Source organism: Aulonocara sp. 'chitande type north' Nkhata Bay, linkage group LG22, assembly GCF_057382095.1.
Source record: "Aulonocara sp. 'chitande type north' Nkhata Bay isolate Kocher_YH1m ecotype deep benthic linkage group LG22, A_spYH_male_GT1.1, whole genome shotgun sequence".
In the NCBI taxonomy this organism is placed as follows: domain Eukaryota; kingdom Metazoa; phylum Chordata; class Actinopteri; order Cichliformes; family Cichlidae; genus Aulonocara; species Aulonocara sp. 'chitande type north' Nkhata Bay.
The window spans coordinates 27286554-27309178 of record NC_141364.1 but is presented as its reverse complement, the minus strand read 5'-3'; the positions used below and the strand labels follow the sequence as shown (position 1 = coordinate 27309178).

At 42.2% G+C, this 22625-nt stretch overlaps 2 protein-coding genes and 1 pseudogene across 3 annotated transcripts; 1 reads left to right on the top strand and 2 right to left on the bottom strand.

Annotated features, from left to right (window-relative positions):
* Positions 1-1029: 1029 nt before the first annotated feature.
* Positions 1030-11870, bottom strand: ntaq1 (N-terminal glutamine amidase 1). 2 transcript variants are annotated; one of them, XM_086279615.1, is made up of 6 exons: positions 11057-11870; positions 6207-6306; positions 4556-4606; positions 4321-4466; positions 4136-4237; positions 1030-4024 (listed from the first exon to the last, which is right to left on the bottom strand). In XM_086279615.1, exons 1-6 carry the CDS (start codon positions 11110-11112, stop codon positions 3952-3954), a joined length of 528 nt encoding a protein of 175 aa, XP_086135741.1. In that variant the 5' UTR covers positions 11113-11870; the 3' UTR covers positions 1030-3951. The 2 variants fall into 2 exon arrangements, with proteins under 2 accessions (XP_086135741.1, XP_086135740.1); XM_086279614.1 differs by having other exon boundaries at positions 1039-4024; positions 4113-4237; positions 11057-11697.
* On the top strand, positions 6725-9810 carry LOC147304355 (uncharacterized; annotated as a pseudogene).
* Positions 11871-12002: 132 nt separating the features above from the next.
* bop1 (BOP1 ribosomal biogenesis factor) lies at positions 12003-20198 on the bottom strand. The gene is made up of 16 exons (XM_086279613.1): positions 20007-20198; positions 18963-19127; positions 18762-18839; positions 17537-17691; positions 17340-17457; positions 17074-17175; positions 16782-16994; positions 16503-16664; positions 16332-16412; positions 16184-16253; positions 15404-15536; positions 14468-14654; positions 14082-14373; positions 13834-13918; positions 12410-12517; positions 12003-12302 (listed from the first exon to the last, which is right to left on the bottom strand). Exons 1-16 carry the CDS (start codon positions 20070-20072, stop codon positions 12149-12151), a joined length of 2169 nt encoding a protein of 722 aa, XP_086135739.1. The 5' UTR covers positions 20073-20198; the 3' UTR covers positions 12003-12148.
* Between the last annotated feature and the right edge of the window lie 2427 nt (positions 20199-22625).

Genomic DNA, 22625 nt, shown 5'->3' with positions numbered 1-22625 from the left:
GATGGAACAATTAGCATTTTTGTACATTGTTTAAATAGCATTCTGAACATAAGGGCCAAAATAAGATGAGTGTTGTTTGCCTTCTTCTAACCACCATCTATCTCCTTGATCTCATAAAGCCTCCCGCATTCAATTTATAAATGTCATTTAATTTATTCTGTTGCAAAACAAAATCAATCTCATCATCTTCCGATCGGTTCTGGAGCAGTTATCCTTGTAACTACATTAATTCCTTCAGTTTTCCTTTGTTTTGCTGTTGAAAAGCCATACTCAAATATTTAGCGGCTTCAAATTTGAAAAGCTCCCAGTTTTGACAGTAAACATGACTGGCTAGGGATTTATCCCAGAAACATTTAATCAATACCAGAATATCTTCAATCCCTGTCTCATGTTTTAGAAGGGAATTATTACGTTTCTAGTAGCAGCTCCTACGCGCTTGGGCAGCATGAAGACTTAAAGAAACCTGAAGTGATACCGCTTTGTGTTCTGTAAGTGGAGTTGGCATTATATTGACTATTATGTTATTCTTATCTAAGCGATCAGGGACTAACCAGAAATCAATACAGGATTTAGAAGAGCTGGATTTATTATTCCATGTACAGTTTGGCTTTAGGGTTCTTAACTCTCCAAATGTCTATTAAAAGAATTTTTTGCATAAATGTATTTATAGCAGAGTTATTTGAGCAAGGTGGGCATCTGTCTAAGGAAGGATCTATTATATTAAAGTCACCTCACACTAGTAACAGAAGATTAGGGTATTTGATAATCAGAACAAAAAGCATGTTTCTGGGGCGTCCAACAAAAAGTATTTTTCTGACTGGCAAGAAGAAAGACATTATCAACACTGATGGTAAATTCTAACACATAATGACCTACTGGGGTATACTTCAGAGTGTATAACATTCTCATTAAATTTGTTCTTTTTTTTTTTTACTTTAATTTTTATTAGTTTTAGTTAACATTGAAAACGATACAGTAAAGAAAATTACAAACAAACTAACATATATGCAGTCTGGAGTTTACATTTCTTTTTCCACCTATCAAATTTCTTTTTATGGTGTGTTTTTGGTGCCACTTCGGAATGCTTTCCACTTCCTCCATTGTCTATCTTTACATCCCATCAGTCTAATATTGAATGTGATTTTTTTCCATCTCTGAGATACCCTCTACAATCCTAATCCAATCTTGTTGAGTAGGAGGGTCTGGGTGTAACCACTTCTTTGTGATTGCTTTTTTAGTTCCGGCTAGAATTATTTTTACCAGATATAAGTCCTCCTTTTGTATCTGTTCCTTTATGTTTCCAAGGTACATCACTTGACAGGTGTTTAGGAGTGCATAACCCAGATTATTATCTATGGTCATTTTAAGGTCTTCCCAATACTTTTTAATTCTTATGCACTTCCAGGATACATGTGAATGATCTGCTTCTGTTTCTCCACACAGTCTCCAACATTTCTGTGGACTTGAGATCTGTTTACTTTTTATTTTGGATGTAATGAAAAAACGCATCAAATTTTTCCAGCAAAATTCCCTCCACAACGGCGAATTCGTTGTGCTGTGTTGTATTTCACACATACTAACCCATTCCTTCTCTGTTATAGTTATGGCAAGTTCAGCTTCCCATTTCTTTTTAAGGTAAAAGGTTGTGTCCTGTCTATCTTCTTCTAAAGATCTATAGAAGGTGGAAATTGCTTTGAATTGTTTATGTTCATAGCAATTTTTTACTAGTCCAATAACACCCAATGGTTCTTCAAGCCATTCAGTCTTTATTTGCTTTACACAATAGTCCCTTACTTGCAGATATCTAAAAAAAAATCTCTATTTTCCAATTTGTATTTATTTTTTAGTTGTTGGAAACTCAGTAGTGTTCCATTTTTCATTAGAGTAAAAACTGCTGTAATCCCTTTTAACTCCCATCGTTTGAATGTTTGGTCCAATTGTCCCGGCTTAATTTTTTTTTCGTGTCTAAACCATCTCAGCAAAAATAATTGTTCTTTTAACTGATGTTTTTCTATTACTGTGTGTCTAATGTAAATTTCACAATTTGATTCATTCTACTTTTGTAAGAGGTCATTGTTTGTCAGAGATAAAAATTTGAATTTTGTTTCCCTCAATTTCTTTCTCAATTTCCTTCCACCGTGCCTCATAATCTGGTCTACACCAACAAACAAGAGGTCTAAATTGGGCTGCGTAAAAGTATTCCCTTAGGTTAGGCAAAGCCATCCCTCCCTTACACTTCGGGAGTTGAAATGTTGTTAACCTTGTTCTGGGCTTCTTCCCATCCCATATAAACCTTGACATCATCTTATCCCATATTTTAAATTTACTTTGAGGTATAGAAAGTGGGAGTGATTGAAACATGTAAAGCAATCTTGGGAGAACGTTCATCTTTATTATTTGGATTCTAGAGTAAAAAATTTGTAGGTATTGTTGACCACCGTTCTAAGTCTCTTTTGTTACCCTCCACCTGATTGTAGTTTGTGTCAAACATAGCAGATAATGATTTTGTCAAGGTTATGCCCAAATATTTCATGGTATTCAAGTGCCACTTTAGTTTATATTCATCTCTAATCTTTTGAGAAGGTGTATAGTTGAATGATAGAATTTGTGTTTTGGATACATTAATTTTGTAGCCCAATAAGTGTTCGAAGGTATGGAATAGTTGCATCAAACACTTGTCAGGATCTCGTAAAAAAACAATGACATCATCAGCAAATAATCCAATAAGATGTTTTTGTCCGGCTAGAGTTACCCCCTCCATTAAATTTGTTCTTAAGAGTAATAACTCCTGCCGATCTTCCTGATCCATTTGAAAACCATAGGTCATTGTCCCATTGCGTTTTCCAAAAAGCAGTATCCTTTTAAACAGAGTGTGATTCTTGAAAAAGATGAATAAAAAAAGACAGTATTCTGTTGATTTGCAAACAAAAACAAAGCTTTACGCTTAACAGTGTCTCTTAAACACCTGACAATGAGAGAAAAAAATTGATATAGACAATGTGGCCTTAACACAAAATAATGAACAGTTTACTTCCCTTAGTGAACATAGTACTGACATTAACAACTTTTAGCCTGAACCTCAAAATTGTAGATAATCCCTTATGTGACATCTGTAACTTTATACCTCATCAGCGCCGGTGCTGCTTGATCCTCAGGCGAAGTGGGTGCACCTCCTTTCCCTCAATAATCACACGGACCCCGGCAAAGTGAGCTCTTTTTCCTTCTTTCCTTGCAGTGCTCTGTCAGCAGAGGACATCTTCAGTGACTCTCAGGTAGTTTTTTCTTCAGGAAGGTGTAGTTTTTAGCTTTTCTCCAGATCTGGTCGCAAGCTGATCTTGTTGAAAACCGAATGATAACCAACCTTGACTTCTGATTTTCGTTGTAGCGGCCCAAGTGATGAACTACATCAACGCTGTCCCTAAATCCTGCACTAGTCTACCCGACAACGGCGCAGCAGATGTCAAAAACCTCTGATGTTATTTCTGGAAACTGACAATCATGTTAAACATACCAACTGTACCCCAAACAAACAGAAACCTACTACTGTTTCCTTATTTTTAAATTCTAACAGTGAATTGAAGATGCTCAAAGACATTATGGAGAGTTTTATTGATCGGGGTGAAAGCACTCTTCTGATCAACAAGTTCACCAATAAGTCATCAAATGATCAATATGTTCATATGTACATCGATGGTTTTTGGCTGAACAACTATCAAAATATCTTGGATTTTATAAGGGGGTGGGACAATGGTGAACAGTTACAAGAACCAATTTCGTTTCACATGGTCATGTGGGACAGCAGCTGGCAGGAGGACTCTTCATTCCACTTCAAACATCTGGAGCCCACAATCGAAAAAAAACCCTCAAAACCACAACTACCACGATCTTGCTGCTGATGAAGAAGAGGATGAGGCTGATGAGGTGCTTCCAATGTATCTCTGCAGGAAGTGGTTAAGGCTGAAGACCACACCCCAGCCGATGGCAGGGTCCATGTTGATGAAACCATCTAGGTTCATCTGGCACTCTGAGGGGAAAACGCAGCCCAGTATGATGACATCATAACTAAATGGTACACGCGATTACACACGCTAATAACTGGGAAGTCATGTGACCTGCAGTGCATATAGGGGCGTACGTAGGGGGAGGCATCTTCCACGATCCATCAGAGTTCCTCATGTGAGATCGATCAGATGCGAAGTTCAACAGGAAGCTGTCAGCAGGAACCACACGAAACTTCCTGGCAGACAGAAGGGGAAATTGTAACTATGATGTCACTCAGGTGTGTGTAGTTTCCTGTCATGATGCTCAGCTGTGTCTTACCTGTGGTATTCTGGTCTGATGTCACTCTCTGAGCGTAAGGCTTGGGCAGCGTAAAGCTTCAGGCTACAGGGAAACGAGAGCGTTGAATCCAGATCATACACTAGAGAGTCCGATTGATCTGCCTGCAGCAGGATCACATGGTAGTCCTGAAACAACAATGTTATCTTTAATGTCATTTTGACATCATTTGTGTTTATGTCTGTGCTCTCACAGTATTAACAGTGACATCACAAACCCAGATAACCGGCAGCTCTCCGTGTCCAGACTTCTGCTTCCACAGAGGAACCTCAAAGGAGAACAAATACAGAACATCAGCTTTAGAACCTCACCTGAGATGTTTCAAAAAACCTAAAAAACCAAGTGGATGTTTTTAGAATGTGACAGAAGTTCATGTGTTATTGTAGGGTCTTTACCTAAGAATATAAAGCACCTGGAGGCACCTTTTGTTTTTGCGATTTGGTGCTATATATGTAAAACTTAAATGACAGATGTCTAAAAGAGCATGACAGGTGTTTCACAGAACCATCCTTTAATCCATTTTTTGCCACTTATCCGCATTCGGGTTACGGGGCGGCAGTCTGAACAGAGAAGCCCTCACCCAAGCCACCTCCTTTAGCTTATCCAGGGGGGCGCTGAGATGTTTCTAACCCAGCTCTGAAATGTAATTTGCCTCCTCCTAGCATTTCATGCGCAGAATAACTCACCTGGGAGTTATCCAGGAGGCATCCTTGCAGGATGCCCGGACTACCTCAAACTGGCTCATTTCAATGTGGAGGAGCAGTTGGCTGTATTCTGAGTCCCTCACGAATAACCAAACTCTATCTCTAAGAGAGAGCCCAGCAACTCTTTGAAGGAGACGCATTTCATTCAGTTTCATTTATATAGCGACAAATCCCAACAACATTTGCCTGAAGGCACTTTATATTGTAAAGTATATAAAATAATAGTTTCTTCATAACCTCTCAGACCGGTTTCCTCTTTTTCTGTATTTCTTTGGTATAGTCGTGATTAACTTAAGACGGTCCAGCCTTCATATGTTACTTTTTGTTTCTATGCCTGCCATATTATGTGCTTTTTAACCTGGTACTCCAGGAAGCAAACAATAATAGCTCAGTGGGCCCTTTCACTGTGTGTGTTTACATTCTTGGCAATCTTCAGCAATGAGCAAAAAAAGTTTGTCACAAATCCTATGCTGTCATTTCTTCCAGACCCCTCAGGAATTCCGTGTATCCGTATGCTGTTGCGTCAATCTGGACTCTAGATCATGACATTTAGCAGCTAGTTTAGCCACTTCTTGAAGTGCAAGACAGCAGTCCTACGTATTGGTTTAATATGCATGCTGAAGGATATATCCTGATCAAAAATGACTCCAAGATTCCTCACAGTGTTGGAGACCAAGGTAATGCCAACCAGAGTAAGCATATTGTTAGATACCAAATTCAGAAGCTGAAAAGTTAGAGGTCATCCAGGTCTTTAAGACATTCCTGCAGTTTAACTAATTGGTCTGTTTTATCTGGCTTCATGGGTAGATAAAGTTAGGTGTGATCTGCATAGCAGATATAATATGTGCTATGCCTTTTAATGCTCCTATCACATAACCCCGTGGAACTCCATAATTAATCTTGGCGACGTCTGTGGAGAGGACTGTCCATGTACATAAACAAATTGGAATCTATTACATAGATATGATTCAAACCACTGCTGTGCATTATGTTTAATACCTACAAGCATGTTCCAATCGCTGTAATAAAATGTTTCCCCACCACCTGCTCCAACTCACCACCAGACGGTGATTAATTGACATAGAGCAGCAGATCTGATGATACAATTACAAAATCCATCATCTTCATTTTAAATCTGACATTATACTGGCATTTGGTTCTCACCGTTCTCGTCTCATTGGAGATGAAGATCACAAACAGATGTTCCAGCGGTGCGGTTCTCTGTTTTCTGACATAGTCACAGAGTTTCCAGACATTTTCTTCACTGCAGAACAAGAACAGACAGAAGGGCAACAGACAGTCAGCCTGTAGGACTTCCTGAAAGTTCTGAAGGATTAGTGTGTCCTGCTGATCCATATGATCGTTTTTATTGATGGCTAATAGAAAATGTTTCACCAAGTCTTTAACTCCAATTCCAATTCCACACGTTGCTATCAAAAACATTCACTCCTTAGTCAGAACCTACACAACACAGAGAAAAACACACACCTGAGGACAGTCAGAAAAAAGGGATGAAGAACTTTTCAAACCGGAATCTCACTGAACCTGAAAAGAAAGTGCTAGCCAAAGGACTCCATTTTGCCATTTCTCCTCAACAGTTGCCCATAGTGGACCTCATCACAGCCACAGAAACCGCCATACGGATTAATAAATTATCACAAACAGAAGCAGAGCAAATCAAGATGAAAGTTTCAGCCACCCTCTCCAGTGCCAAAGTCCCTCCGTCTAACCTCACAATTAGAGCTGGGCGATAGAACGATAACGATATGTATCGCGATATAACTTTTACGCGATAGAGAAATTAAGCTATCGCGATAGACCTCGCCGCTCTTGTCCTCTTAAAAAAAAAAAAAAAAAAAAAAAGGTCAGCCAATCCAAATTAAGTAGCGCAGAGCCGAACCAATCACAGCCGCAGCGTCACGTCGCGTGACTTGTTACGTACAGCACAAGTGCCAAGCCGCACGTGTGTTTGTTTGGGAAGCAGCCAGCGGGTAATGGAGCCAGCGCGTAATGGAGGAAATGAGTGTGCCGACTAGAAAAATCAACCGAGCGTGACCGAAGAGAAAACAGATGATGGTTCCAATGCCGGAGAAATTGTCGAACGGAAGAGCCAAAGAAGTTCCGTAGTGTGAAGGTATTTCGGCTATTTCAAGTCTGACAAAAAACAGAGTAGCGCGCACTGTAAATTGTGCCGAAAGCAAGTCTGGAAATACAATAAACTGGTGCATGCGTCACACTGTGCGCCACGTTATTGTTTCGGTGAAATGAATTTCTACAATACTGTTACTGTTAATTCTACTCTCTGCAGTGTTTAAATGCTTACATATACACACAGTTACTGTCCCTCCACACATACGACTCGGTTCTGCTTCTATGCCCCAGCTTTGTTTACTTTTTCCCACCGAGGCTTCTAGACTTCTGATTGGCCAACATTTCTGCACGGTTAGGAATCTAGCGCCACCTGCTGCTTTGGCATGTTCATAGCAGCGTTTTCCTTCATTTCTGCCTTTACGTGTGGACGGGATTATTTTTTAAAACGGAAAATCTCAGTTTTCAAAAATACCCGTGTACGTGTGGACGTAGCCTCAGTCTCTGACTGGAAGCGCTAATTCGTCATTCGGCTTTTGTCAGACTAAAGTAACTGTTAAAACTGTTTGAAAAGCTAAGCTATACAACAAGGAGAGATTGAGAATTTCCTTTTAGTTCTCAGTTTATTTGATATTGACAAAAGTTAGTCAGTTTTGTCTGATCTTCTGTAAAACAAACTAAGATTTATTTTTAGAATTAATATTTTGTTTCTAAGTGGAATTGACAATTTAGTTTGTTTCGTTTGTCCTATTTTGAAACTTAAACGCTTTAGCGGCTGCCTTTTGTGTAGTTTGCAATATTTGCCTTTATTTATCTGAAAAAGTCTCATGTTCCTTAAGTACATCTACCCTGTTGAACTTATTATGGGAAATAAATATTTAAATAAAAACAAGCTGCTGATTATTTCACATTTTACTTGTGAGCAACGGCACATTTAAATCTTACAAATATAGTTATTTGGCTTATATCGTGATAGATATCGTTATCGCCTGAAATGAAAAAAACATATCGTGATATGAAAAAATCTCATATCGCCCAGCTCTACTCACAATACAAGAAAAGAAGGCCGTCGCTTCCCTGAGCATAGACCACAACATCACCAGCTGACAAAGGAAGATGCACCGTGGTCCTAAACACAACAGATTACCACACAAAGATCACTACTCTCCTCAGTGACAAAAATACCTACGAAGCCTTAAAGCGAGACCCCACAAGCAGCTACAAAAAGAAAGTTATAGCTTGCCTTCAAGACCTTGAAAAGGACAAAATCATTGAGCGCCCTTTATATCATCGCCTAAACCCAGGGGATGCCATACCCTGCATTTATGGACTTCCTAAGATCCACAAAGAAGGTGTCCCACTCAGACCCATTGTTAGCAGCATAAACTCAGCTACTTACAACATTTCAAAACACCTAGCTACCATTTTAGCACCTCTGGTGGGGACCACCACATATCACATCAAGAACTCCACCGACTTCACCGACAAGGTCCAGAAACTTACCCTGGATCCAGATGAAACCATGGTGTCCTTTGATGTAATAATAATAATAATGGATTGGATTTATATAGCGCTTTTCAAGGCACCCAAAGCGCTTTACAATGCCACTATTCATTCACTCTCACATTCACACACTGGTGGAGGCAAGCTACAGTTGTAACCACAGCTGCCCTGGGACAGACTGACAGAAGCGAGGCTGCCATATCGCGCCATCGGCCCCTCTGGCTAACACCAGTAGGCGGTAGGGTAAAGTGTCTTGCCCAAGGACACAACGGCCAGGACAGAGAGCCCGGGGATCGAACCGGCGACCTTCCAGATACAGATACGATGTTTGCCTTTCCTGGACTGCGCCGTGCGCATTGAAGAGAATGGAAACCTCAACATTGAAGTTTACTGGAAGCCCACACACACGGACCAGTACCTCCTCTTTGACTCCCACCACCCTCTGGAACACAAATTTGGAGTAATTAGGACCCTACATCACCAGGGAGAACATGTTCCCTCTAAGCCTGAAGTGAAAAAGAAGGAACACACACATGTTAATGAAGCTATTAAAACAAGCGGTTATTCTAATTGGGCTTTCATCAAGTCTGCAAAGATGCACAGAAAAGAAGATCAGGCACCAGCGAGGGAGGATAAGAAAGAAAAATGCAACAACATTGTCATTCCCTACGTAGCCGGTGTATCAGAAAAACTCCAGAGAGTCTTCTCCAAGCATGACATCCCAGTTTACTTCAGACCCAGCAACACACTCAAACAAAAACTAGTTCATCCCAAAGACAAAACTCCTAAACACAAACTTAACAATGTAGTGTATGCTGTACAGTGTAGCGAGGAATGCCCAGACCTCTACATTGGAGAGACCAAACAGCCACTTCATAAACGCATGGCACAACACAGAAGAGCCATCTCCACAGGACAAGACTCGGCATCTAAGAGGACAAAGGTCACTCTTTCGAGGATGCAAATGTTCATATTTTGGGTCTTTCACTCTAGTTAGCAGTGAGCGCAGCACACGCCACGTCCGATATGAAAGGGCCTTTCATATCAGATCAGGAGCGCTGATATAAACAAACTGAAGCAAGAGCGGCAGAGGCTGCTTGGGCTGATCCGCTCCCTGGAGAGTGACATTGAAGACCTGAAGAGGCAGATCTCTGGAGATGAAAAGACCAGTCAGGACAAGGAGAGAAAGAATCAGGAACTGGAGAAGTTTGTTCTTGAATTCCAGCTGAAAAGCAGAAAACTGAGCCTCTGCAACATGACATCAGTGTGAAGAAGGAGCGGATCAGTCAGCTGGAGGAAGAGCTGATACAAACCGACAAGAGCAATGCTCAGCTGAAGCTCACCGTCTCTGAGCTGAAGCTCAAACTGAAGACCAGAGACAAAGAGATGTACAAAGAGAGTCAGAAGGTCAAAGATTTGGAGACGCGTCTCCAGCGATTGAAATCAGACCTGGACAACTGTGTGGGCTTCATCCAGGAGCCTAAAACCCTGAAGGACAACATACAGATGCTATACGCTCGATATGTCCAGCAGACTGAAAGGGTGGAGACAACCAATGCAGATGATACTGTTCAGAAGGCGCTGCGTCACCAGTGTGAGCAACAGGAGAGGACAGTAAATGGCCTCAAAATGAGGCTGGTCAAATCTGCAGAGGAGCACGAAAAGGTCTACACCAAAATCATGAAGGAAACATGACTCTGATAGCTGAAATCAACAAGCTGCGGAAGGAGCTGCATTTGGCCAGGACTCAGGCTAAAGACGTCAAAGATCAGCTGGCTCTCTTAAAGAAGCCCAAGAGGTCACAGCCCATCAGAAGAAGCAGCCTACCAGGAGCCCAAACAGCTAGGAGTCAGCTGATTGTCTTTTACCTCAGCAATAGCTCTGCAACTAACACACAGCAACAGATACACATACAAGAAGAAAGTTGTTAGTATGATTGTTGTATTCATTCTTAATGTAAATTGATAATGAATGTGTGGATTTGTATGTTACCATAGCAATTTACTGCAGAAAACAATCATATTGATAAAGGTTTGATCACTGACCTGTTAAAAAAATAAAAAATAAATGAAAGGGCCTTTAAAGAAGATGGGGCGATAGTCAAACTGACCAGCAGATGTCACTGTGGACATGGGTTTCACATTTTTTCGAAGCCTCGATACAGTTCGGTTGTATGTTTGTTGATAACCTGATATTACCACTGTTTAAAGGAGGATTATTATTCCTTTAAATGTTCTTGTGATTTTTATTCTCTCACTGACACATTTAAAGAAACTGCGCTAAAAATTAAACGGAAATCTGAACTAGCTAATCATTGTAGTTGCAGCTGCTTTGACCAGACGTGTGTTTACAATTCTCAGGAGCCAAGTAATGTTCTGACACAGAGCCTGCACGTCACCTGTTGCAGGTATGTCGAGACTCACCAGTAGCAGCTCGTGTACACGCAGTCCTCGCGCGTCGGAACGAGTCTCCGATTCATGATCGGGTGTTACACTGAAAGAGCTCCAAGGGAAACGGGCTGACGCCAAATCCGCTAAGGAAAGGGGACTTTCAAATTAAAAGCATCGACAAAGTAACAGTAAGACTGGGGTCTAACTGCTAATTTCACTTCGCTGCCGCCACAAGAAATTAGCTTCAGTGCTCCCTTATTTACCTCCTACATTAGTGACACTGCATCCTTCATGAAAGGAGAACACCGTTTACAGCAAAGCACTATGAGAGAAACAAACTGACCTCTGAACCTGTTAGCTAGCTTAGATTTTCAGAGAATAACTACTTTAGCAGTATACAGTCCCCATTCACTCAGGAGTTATCCTTCTGCTCAGCACCATAAATCATCAGAAAAGACTTGTTTTTCATTAAATCTCTTAGAAATTGTAATTTTTGTAAACATCTGCACTGCAGATTTCTCAAGTTTTAATTAGATTTTAGATCAAATACTTCATCAAACTGAACTGAACAAATCTGTTCATATCATATTGATTATACAGTGAACTAAAAACTACATGAGTGAAATTTTCTCACTGAAATATAAATAAAACCCAGACAGATCTGGATCATCACTCCAGAAACTAATTCGAAACAAGCTAATGAGCAAATCTAAAACTAGAATAACTGTGGTGAGATGGGCGGAGTTCACAGGGGGTCCAGGCTCCTCAGCTAACTCTGTAAATATGGCTGTCATGATATCTGAACTTAACATCTTAAACCTGATCGATCACCCACAAATAGCCAATTATGCATGTTTTTATTCATCTTTAATGGCCCTAGACAGGAAAGGGATGTCACACTGCTGATCAATATCAGCTCCTTTCACCAGACTGACAGCACACACACACACACACACACACACACACACACACACACACACACACACACTTCAGTTTATTCAAAAAGGAACTGACATCACAGCAAGGAGACCAGTGAGGCAAGGACTCATGGTGTCACATGTTAAGACATTGTGTCTGAAAGTAAAAACATTAGAAAAACGGCATCTGTGGTTGCTAAGCATGTTGCTATGTGAAGAGGCAGATAGTAGCATCAGCGCCAGAGGAGAAGACCCAGGGTTGCGTGGGGTGAAAGGTCACATCCAGAACACCAAGATCATGAGTCATCACATGACCTCTGAGGACTTTCACTGGGACGATGAGTGGATTCTGCAAAAGGTCACTGTGGAGGTAGGAAGGAGGGGTTAGAGTGTAACTGAGAGGAGGAAAAATGTGTGTGTGTGTGTGTGTGTGTGTGTGTGTGTGTGTGTGTGTGTGTGTGTGTATTACTTGTAAACAGTCCCGTGACAGACTATCACTGAGCCATCATCCGACGCCGAGGCAAACAGCGGGTACAGTCTGTGATAGGCCACACCCCTCACTGCTTTCTTATGGTGTCTGCAGAGAGAAGGTGATCCATACCACATGACAAATGATTAAAAACAAACAAACAAAAGAAAACAACATCTGATCAATATGTAGTATTCAAAAATCAATGATGACACACCAATGTCAGCGTCATGACTGAGTACACATGCTTTGAGACCACTGAACCAATCACAGCTCTGATTTGTTTGAGGTGAGACTCAGGTAAGGTCTTTGTTTGCTCAGCAGGATTTAAACTCCTCACCTTCCTGGTGCACGTCTGACTGAAATCTAATTTCCTGAACTGCTGCACCTGCTGGACTGTGAAGGCACTGCAGATCTTTCTTTTTTTTTGTCAATTTAAACAATGCTGCTTTATGTACAAATCAGCTCTGGCTATGCAAAATTCTGTTGGCATCAATGTATAAAATGTGAAAAATACAAGCTGAACACAAGAGGGAGCATTATAAAATAAAATAAAGAGCTATAATCATTTTAAAACCGGGATACCATACAAATAAACTACATGGCAGTTCTGAATAGAGTAATTCACACTTTTCTTAGGGTTTAAATGTAAACCAGACACTTCAGAAAATATGTGGATTTTATTGATGACAAGAGGGATTTGTTCTGACCTTTTGAGGAAAACTGTAGTATCATCTACCAGCTGAGTGCTTAGGTCTATACATGTGACATTGTGATTTTCATAACAGTCACAGCTTGTGTGACTGTTGCGCAGTGGTTGTGGTTTCATTGTCAGAGTTAGGCACATCAAATGTAGCAGATATGAATTATTTTAGATTCATGCACTGAATTCCACTTTCATACCAGCTGTATAGTGTCTAATATAAAGAGAGCATAAACAGTGATGGTAATTACCCAGGACAACTCAAACTCACAAAACACTTGTTAAATGTAGGTGTGTAAAGAGCAGTAAACCTCCAAATCTGTAATTAATCTTAAAAATATTCACTTGTTAACTCTTAACCCACCTGTGCTTTCCCTTTACTCAGCATTGATGCAGCTGTCTGTGAATCTACTTAATTTATAACTTCTGACAAAGTCTAGTCAAGCTGTGTTAGATAATCACTCTAACAACACCACCTTCTGTAGGGGACTGCATAAACCTGCAATATTTGTAACCTTGAGAGTTACTAAGTACAGCCACCATTTGAAGAAACCCTGACCCCCATTCTGGAGATCAGGTCTGAACGAAGACAGGAGCACTCAAGGTCACCTGTAGCTGACCAAGACATTGCTTCCATTGTAACAATTAACAAAGTGGTAATGTTGACAGCTCATGTCTAAAAGGGTTAAACTCAGATGATCAGTGACTGGCAGGTACGTACCGGAGCATCTTGTAGGGTTTAGTTGACAGATCGAGGTCAAACCAGCTCAGCTTACAGTCATAACTCCCACAGATCACATGATCACCTGCAGACACACGAACAGACAGGTGGGACAGCTGTGAAGAGAATACTGCTCGTATAAATACAAATGACTTTAGGACGAAGCAACTGCGGTGAGCGAAATGACCATTGCGGCGGGTTTATTGGAGCCTTTAAGACTTGTGTGTGGGGGACTGGGGTGCGGTTACCTCCTGGATGGACAGCCATGCTGGAGATCCACTTGGAGTTGGTTTGGAGTTTTTTAGTCATTTCTTGTTTGACGAGGTTGTAGATGCGGATCGAGCGCTGTGTGGCCACAAAGAAATAGGGCCTGATTGGGTGGAAGGATATGCACTGGACCAGGCCTTTGTTCCTGCTGAAGGGGTTCTGACTCCGCCTCCGGCTCAGCTGGTGGATATACACCTGCAGGTGGCTTGTGTTATCTGGCATCACTGACGCTAGGTAGTCTCCTTTAGCATGCCACACCACCTGGTGAACAGCCTGCAGAGATCAACAGCGATTAGGCCAGATGTGGATCAGAGTGGGGGGGTTTAAAAACAAATGAATAAATCAACCAATCAGGTGGTTTTCTCACTTTGGGGTGTTGGATTTTGAGGCGGAGCCCCTGGTTTAGCTCTTCCCCCTCAGCCTCGCTCCAGACAACAGACCCATTTCCTTCTGCTGGCTCCTCCCCCTCCTGCTGGGCACTGAGGAGTCGTTCTGACGACAAGATGACCTGTTTATCTGCCAGAGAGGGAGACAGGATCAAGACCACAGAGTCCCTGAAACCAGAGAGAAACAGAGGGACAGGATCACATCAGTGGGAGAGGAGGGAAGAGTTTAAAATCCTGCTTGTTTCTAAAGTATAATGGGAGGCAGATCCTTAAGCTTTCAGATCTCCCTCTGTGGAACCAGCTCCCAGTTTGGATTCAGGAGAGAGAAACACTCTACTTTTAACATTAGGCTTAAAAGTTTTCTTCTTGATAAAGCATATAGTTAGGTCTGGATCAGGTGACCCTGAATCCTTCCTTAGTTACGCCGCAATCGTGCTCATAAAGTTGGATGTCCACAACAACAAAAAACCCAGTTTAAACCATCATTAGAAATCACTGAATTAAATTATTAATACATGCTCTCTTCCTCATATGACATATTTATCCCCATCTCGCTCCAGGGGTTATGTGATTGATGGGATATTCTTTGTATTACTGTAGGACAGGGGTGGGCAACCCCAGGCCTCGAAGGCCAGTGTCCTGCAGGTTTTAGATGTGTCCTTGATCCAACACAGTTGATTCAAATGGCTAAATTCTCCAGAGGCTTGAGAACGAACTAATCATGTGATTCAGGTGTGCTGACCCAGGGTAATATCTAAAACCTGCTGGACCTGGAGTTGCCCCCACTGCTGCTGTAGGATCTTTACCTTAGAATGCACAGCACCATGAAGCAAATGCTGTTGTGATGTTGTGCTATACAAATAAAACTGAATGTCACAGGCAGACGGAGAAAGAGAGAGAGACAGAGAGGTGCTCACAGGGCAACAGCCAGCAAACAGACAGACGGATTTGGGTTCCAGGCAACGCTCTTCACAGCTCCGCCCACCTGGACCGTCTTCATACAACGAGACGAACAGACCTCCCAGAATCTGACAGAGCCATCATCACTTCCTGTGAACAGGGAGGAGAGAGATTACAGTCCCGCCCACACTCAATGAACCCATCCAAAGGATGCATGTTTTATTTAAACATCACCTTCAAACTGGGTTTTCAGGAAGTGCTCTGACCACAACACAGAAAACTCAAAGAAAAGAAGATAAAAATGAATATGGAGTTTAAAAAAAAATTAAAAAATCCAAAACAGGTTGTTTTTAGGAAGAATTTCAAAGACAGAGTCGTGAAAAGCATTATCATGGATACTCTGTGGCAGTACAGTCGGTCTTTACAAAACACAGACTCCTGAATCAAATACTTATTTCCTGATACTAATTCAAAGACGACTGGACTCCGCCTTTCCAATAAATACACCAAGGAAAGTGTAAATGGATAAGACCACACAGAATAAAGCTGCTTTGTGCACAGACACAATTTGAGATTATCAGGCTGAGGTCTCTGTGTGGAACTGTCATCATGTCTGGTTTTAAAACAGTAACAACAGAATGCTCATCTTGAGACTCAATCAATGAAGCTGCCTGCATCTTTTACACACTCTGTGGTGCAGGTGTGTAGACTGGTCGGTCAACAACCCTGCCTTTACACCACTCCGTCACGATGTCAACAGTTTCTATTGATGTGTGAGTGGGACAAGCTGAGGTTACCTGAGGCAAGCCACTGTCCCGATGGAGACACACTGATAGAGCGAACCAGACCGCTGTGACCTCGATAGACCTGAACACACAGATAAAAGATGTGAGAAAGGGTTCACCACTTTGTTTGTGTGCATGTGTTCAGGTGTGTGTGCTGTACCAGCGACCGTGTGGTGGGAAATGGCTGAAGGTCCTTTGGTTTGGGAAGTTGGGGAATCAGATCCTCTGGATTCACATTCACCTACATGCAGACAAACAGGAAATTATTTAAACGGCATGCCTAAAAGGGCAGCTCCAGCTTTAGGTAGTAGGACAGACTGAGAAAGGTTACCCTCATCTTCCTCTGTCGTGGGCACAGATAAAGGTCCAGGCAGCGCTCAAACCTCTCGTGGATGAATTGAGAAAATGCTGGAACCTGACGGAGGCTCGAGTACTTCCTTGGAACAAACGGCAACTTTCTGTCTGCTGGATCCTGTTGCTCCCACAGTGCTCGCTGCAGACAGGTGAGGCAAGTGAGGACAGACAGACGGGGGGGAAGAAAAATGTGTCTTTGAATGCAGTTCTATCTATCCTCTGAACAGAAACCAGGTGAGGCAACGCATTGACAAACCTCCTCGTCAGTAAACAGATACTCGGGCGGTGGGTTGTAGGACTCATGGTGACCAGGTAAAGGGATTTTGGGGGCGGGCAGGTGCATCTTATGTCTGGCCAGAATGGAAGAGTCTTCGCTGGCCCACAAGTTGTAATACCGCCCCCTGCCATCATCCTCTACCCGCCTGGGTTTGATCCAACCCATTTTTATGGCATGGACCAGTTTGGACACCTGCAGACAGGCAAGTCAGACAGGTGAGTGACAGACAGCTGAGAACAGCCAGGTAAGCCAAGTGAGTCAGGTGCATTACCTTCTCCTTCTCTGTGAGCGAGGGGATAAAGCTGCGTTTGTCTGCGGGTCTGTTGGTGACGGGATGAATCATCACGTCGCTGCTGAAGAATTCTACCATTGGCTGCGGAAGAGGGGTAAAGAGACAGGTAGCCAGCGTGTTCTACATTTTTAAGCCACACTCACTTCTTCTAGCTGGTGGGGGACATGTGGTTACTAAAGGGTGGATCAAGCAGGTAAATGCGAGGCTAGTGAACAGAACCCCGGTGTCACTCTGTGAGGGCATACCTCGCACTCATTGAAGTTGACATCTCCAAACTGTCCTCTCTGCAGACGGTTCACCAGCTCCACCTGATCATCGGACAGCACAACGTCACTTCCTGTCTGCTTGTCATGCACCGTTCTCCTGCAGACAGCAACCTGTTAGCTTCATCAGCATTCCCTATCAAACCTATGAAGAAGTTAGCATCATGCTAACTGCTCACCAGTACTCCGGGTTCTCCATCTTATCCAAGAAGTCATCAAGCTCATCCTTGTTCCTTATAGGCTTGTAGATTTTTTTCCCATCCAGATTGTACCCAATGTGAGGGAAATCTTTGTACCACTCCATAGGAATGTTCCCCACTGTGTTCCTGATATCCTGAAGAACAATGTGAGCATGAGAAACCACCACAGGATGGAGAGGAGAACATAAAAGAAGCAAATGCACCAATCAGAACATGTGTAAAGAAACATGTATCCTGTACAAAACATGTTGTATTGTAGCCACTTTAACAGGAACACTGACAGGGATTTGTCTTAGTTATGCTCACATATATCACAAGGCAAATGTTGATTATGTTAAATTTGGTTATGGATTTAACAGGAGCCAAAGAAGAGAAGCCAGTATGGGAGAAATATACTCTCTCTTTTTAGTCCCTGTAAGTTTTCTTACTGTAGCATTTTGGAACGATTGAAGGCTTTTCACGGAGCTTTTAGGACATCCTGATAATAATGAATTACAGTAGTCCAACCTAGAAATAATAAATGCATGAACTAGTTTTTCAGCATCACTCTGAGACAGGATGTTGCTAATGTCAGAGCTATTGAATAAAGCAGTGTTTAATGTGCAGGAAGGACATAATTTTTTTGTTTTGGTAAAACACCGGTCCTGTCTGGCAGGCATGATCCGAATGCGTTGTTGTACCAAATACATTTGTTTTCACAAAAACAGCACTATGGATTCTCTGAAGGCTCTCTTGTTAATCTTTTTTCTTTTAGTATTAATAGTATTATTTTTATGGATATTATGTTAGGTCAAGGCCAGGTTGGTGAAAGACAGAAGAAAGCCGCTGAAGACCCAAGGCCACACATTCAGATGACAACCGTGTGTCTACTCCAACCAAGGAACTATGGACAGAGCTCCCACAGTCAAGGGTAGGTGTGACAGGGGCCAGAGGCAGCGGGTGGATGGCCAACCAGCACAAGCTATGGGTGGGCCCTAAATCCCAGACCCCTTGAGAACGACACCTGGGGGAGCAGGGATTCTCATCACAGCTTTTTCAGGCTAATAAAGGTCAACATCGGGTGAAACAGAGAACTCTGAGCTTCACCAGGAGCAAAAATCTCCCAGCTTTTTATTAGTGTACATGTGGCTAAAATTGCATACAATACACCAGACAAGCATAAGAAAAGTAATGACAAGCACACAAATGAATAAGTTTAGATCACCTCTTCATCTGAAGAATCGTGTTCATACTCATGTTTCTTCTTTTCTTCACTCACTTCTCCCTCTTTTTTTTCCTTCATCTACAGATGGAACAAAGTTCAGGTGATGTTCTGCAGCAGAACACTGAGGACACTTTTAACAGCAACCAATCAGCAGTCAGACCAACACAGAATTAAAACCCCTCTTATCTGCTTACACTTTACCTTGTCGTCATTGTCATCAGATCCCTCTTCCTCATCGTCATCAGATCCCTCTTCCTCCTCAGAGTCACTCCCAGAATCCTCCAGTCCTGAGTAGACACTGTCCTCGCTATCTGATAAATCATCATCCTTATCTTCATCAGCAGGTTTCCTGTTAAAGTTGAAGATCTGAGAAGGAAAACCCAGAATTAGTCAATTAAAAAACCATCAGTTTTTTGCTGAGATTTCCAAGAAGAGTGTAATTAAAGAGCAGAAAAATAAAACCTATGAATCATTCGCACAAGCTAATAGCATGTGCGAATGATTCTGTGAGTGATCACAAACACTTAAATCAAACAATAACCAGCAACTAAAACCAAAACATGTCAAATCAGGATAAACTTATGTACTCTACTCAGGATTGACGTCACCCTGTGCAACCCTAACCGTACACATGTACTCTGACACACTACCTGCTGCAGTGCTCGTTCCATCACAGTATGTCTGAAGGTTCTCAGTCATCCAGGTGATCGTAGTCAAAGGAGCTTGCAAAGAAAAGCGTCTGGACTTCTTTAAGTTGCTTGAAGACGTTTCACCTCTCATCCGAGAAGCTTCTTCAGTTCTAAGGTCAAATAGAACTGAAGAAGCTTCTCGGATGAGAGGTGAAACGTCTTCAAGCAACTTAAAGAAGTCCAGACGCTTTTCTTTGCAAGCTCCTTTGACTCGTTCCGTCACAGTTTTACTGCCATTTGCGTCACTGCTTCCATGTTGGATCGTTAGCTCTGGGTCGGTGAGGTTGCTCCGACAATGCGAGTTAAAATCTGAGTTGAGGGGGTCTTCCGTTTAAAACTCCGACATTATAACGGAGCCCTAACCCGAGACTGACATCACATATGTGCACAGAGGATAGTTCTGTGTTTATTATAGAAGCAGCATCGCCCCGGTCCGGTCTCATGGCTCTGTGTCTGCTCTGAGGGCTAAACAGCAGCCTGCCCCGTGTTAGCATGCTAGCTCGTTACTAGCATGTTACCAGATCTTCATCACTTTCCTCCTGTGTGTGTGGCTCACCTGGTTCTGCTCCTCATCCTCTTCTTTACTCCTCTTCAACGCTGTTTTCCCCCCTGCTTTCTTCATCGCTCCTCTCCGGTCGCTCCACGCGTTTCTATCTTCCTCGATTCAACCACGTGAAACCGAAGGTTAGAGGTCACGTGTCACAGCTCGAGGGCGGGGCCTGCTGGTGACGCCTCGAGCTTCTGGCAGAAAGTCATAGTTACAGTGACACGACTTCTGCCGGGGAGTTTGCTGTTCTCCCCGGCTCAGATATTTGAAGTTTACGCAGCTACATTCTGGCCTGAAAATATCTTAATAGTTCATTTTGCGACCCAGAAAGAGTAATAAGGGTAATATTAAAAGGAGTAATTAAAAGTAATTAAGGAGTAATTAAAAGTAATAAGGGTAATATTAAAACTAAGTTGCTGCAGTAGTAGTAGTAGTTGGAAGCTGGAATTAGCTGGGCCAATCTGGGATATGGTTTTTCAATTTTGTTGTCCGGGTGGAAAATCGAGAGAAATTCGGTAGAATGGTGACACCGGGAGATTTTCGGGACGGGCACTGAAATTCGGGATTCTCCCGGAAAAATCGGGAGGGCTAGCTTGTATGACTACGTCCCGCTGGTTAGCCACCACCACTTTGTCCGTATCTGGAAGTCCCACAGGATCTTAGCTCAGTCATTCTCGACCACCTTAGCTGGCATCTCCCATTTTGACCTTGGGACTTCCAGGCCATTCCTCAGCACAGATGTTTCTGTATACTATACTCTATTGCCTGTTGTAGTGTGTGCTAGAAATTAGGACTGGGCGATGTGAGGAAAATATGAGTAATATGACTAGGGTTGCCAACTCCCTGAAAAATAAATAAGGGACACCTCGTGGCCAGGGCCGGGCGACCCAGTTGTCTTCACCCTTCCCAGTGTGGTGAATTTTCTAGCTCTTTTTTTGTGTGTGAAATTATTTTTTTTAACCCTTTGACTTGAATTTGATTTAAGTAGATGTGTATTCTTTGTGATATGAACACATGTGAAACAAATGATCATTTAGCCATTTATTTTTAGCTCAAAATGACAACATTAACACAGTAAAACAGGTCTCTTTCTTAAACAGAAGCCTGTCATGCTTAACTTTTGAGAATATAAGTAAATATTTCTTTAAAAGAATTCTGTCCTGCTTAACTTAAAATAATAGAAAACAATAGAAAGAAAAATATTCTTGTAACAGTGCACATTTAGTGCATTTAGTACAATCGGCTTCAGTTGAAATATTATTTCAGCTTTTCTAATGCTAATCAGCTGCTCCCGTTTGAAAACCCGCTTGTTCCCATGATTACGCATCTTAACTCATCATCATTATTCATCTATGTATTACTTTTATGTATTAGTCATCTATTTGTTGTAATCATCTATCCTTGCAGTCGTTTATTACACAAAATAAATTATATTATCACACTTCTGGCCACATAGCGCTGATATTCACTGCACATGCCCATATTAACTTTTTCCAGCCAGGTGTTTTCCTTTTCCCATTCTTCCCTTTCTCTGAGGGGAACAAACATTGCTGCTCTAACGCTGGGCTCACACTGTGCGATTTTAGGCCCATTTTGAGCCGATTTTTGAGTGATCGGACCGATTTTGGCCTTCATCGTGTAGTATACGTGGGGTAACGAGAAGTGATTAACACCTCACGACCAGCTCCCGATCATCAATCGCTCGTGAAGGTGTCACCACAGGCGCTCACACTGCTCGCGCGCAAACACGTAAACGCCGTGAAAAAGACGGAGCAGCACGGCTGTGCAGCGTGTGATCTGGACACAAGCGATGGAGGCACAACTTGTAGAACTTTGAAAAGCTCATCCGAGCCTTTTCGATGTGGCCTCACAAAATTATCACGACCACAACAACCGTGAAAATAGTTGGATCTACATTGCTGCTCAATCACAGCTGCCTGATCATGTTTTTCATTAGCAATTTAGCAAAGTTGATGGTGGTGGTGTGTCTGTGTGAGTGAGAGACAGAGAGAGCGAGCGACAGATTTTCTGTTATAACCTTAATTTTATGGACGCACAGTGTGAGTACTCAGGTCGCATCAGAGCATCGGGCGGTATAGTGTGAGACCTGCATCGTGACCTACCAACTTCTAACCCCTGCGAGTCAAGATAAGATAAGATAAGATAACCTAACCTTTATTAGTCCCACACGTGGGAAATTTGTTTTGTCACAGCAGGAAGTGGACAGTGCAAAAGTTATGACGCAAAAATTAGAATACAATAAGAATAAATACAGTACACAGCTGTACAGAATAGAATAAAATAATATACTATATACAGTAGAATAAAATAGAATAAAAATATACAATAAGATAAAAATAGAATACGAATGCTATATACAACTGAGTAAAAATACAACGATGACAGAAAGGATTATTGCACTTAGTGTTATTGCACATGTGTGGATGTGTGTGTTTGTTCAGTTAAAGTCTTTGTTGTGGAGTCTGACAGCAGTGGGGAGGAAAGACCTGCGAAATCTCTCCGTCCCACACCGTGGGTGCCGCAGTCTTCCACTGAAGGAGCTGCTCAGTGCTGTCACAGTCTGCTGCATGGGGTGGGAGACGTTGTCCAACAGGGATGACAGCTTAG

Excerpts from the sequence above, each read along its gene's own strand:
- ntaq1 (XM_086279614.1), bottom strand. The coding sequence starts at position 11,112 with ATGAATCGGAGACTCGTTCCGACGCGCGAGGACTGCGTGTACACGAGC. Across the intron at positions 4,238-4,320 it reads ATCAGACCAGAATACCACAG|GAAGTTTCGTGTGGTTCCTG; the intron begins GTAAGACACAGC and ends TCTGTCTGCCAG. Across the intron at positions 4,025-4,112 it reads CGCCCCTATATGCACTGCAG|AGTGCCAGATGAACCTAGAT; the intron begins GTCACATGACTT and ends TTTTCCCCTCAG.
- bop1 (XM_086279613.1), bottom strand. The coding sequence starts at position 20,072 with ATGAAGAAAGCAGGGGGGAAAACAGCGTTGAAGAGGAGTAAAGAAGAG. Across the intron at positions 17,176-17,339 it reads TCAACTTCAATGAGTGCGAG|CCAATGGTAGAATTCTTCAG; the intron begins GTATGCCCTCAC and ends CCTCTTCCGCAG. Across the intron at positions 16,413-16,502 it reads CACGACAGAGGAAGATGAGG|GTGAATGTGAATCCAGAGGA; the intron begins GTAACCTTTCTC and ends GTCTGCATGTAG.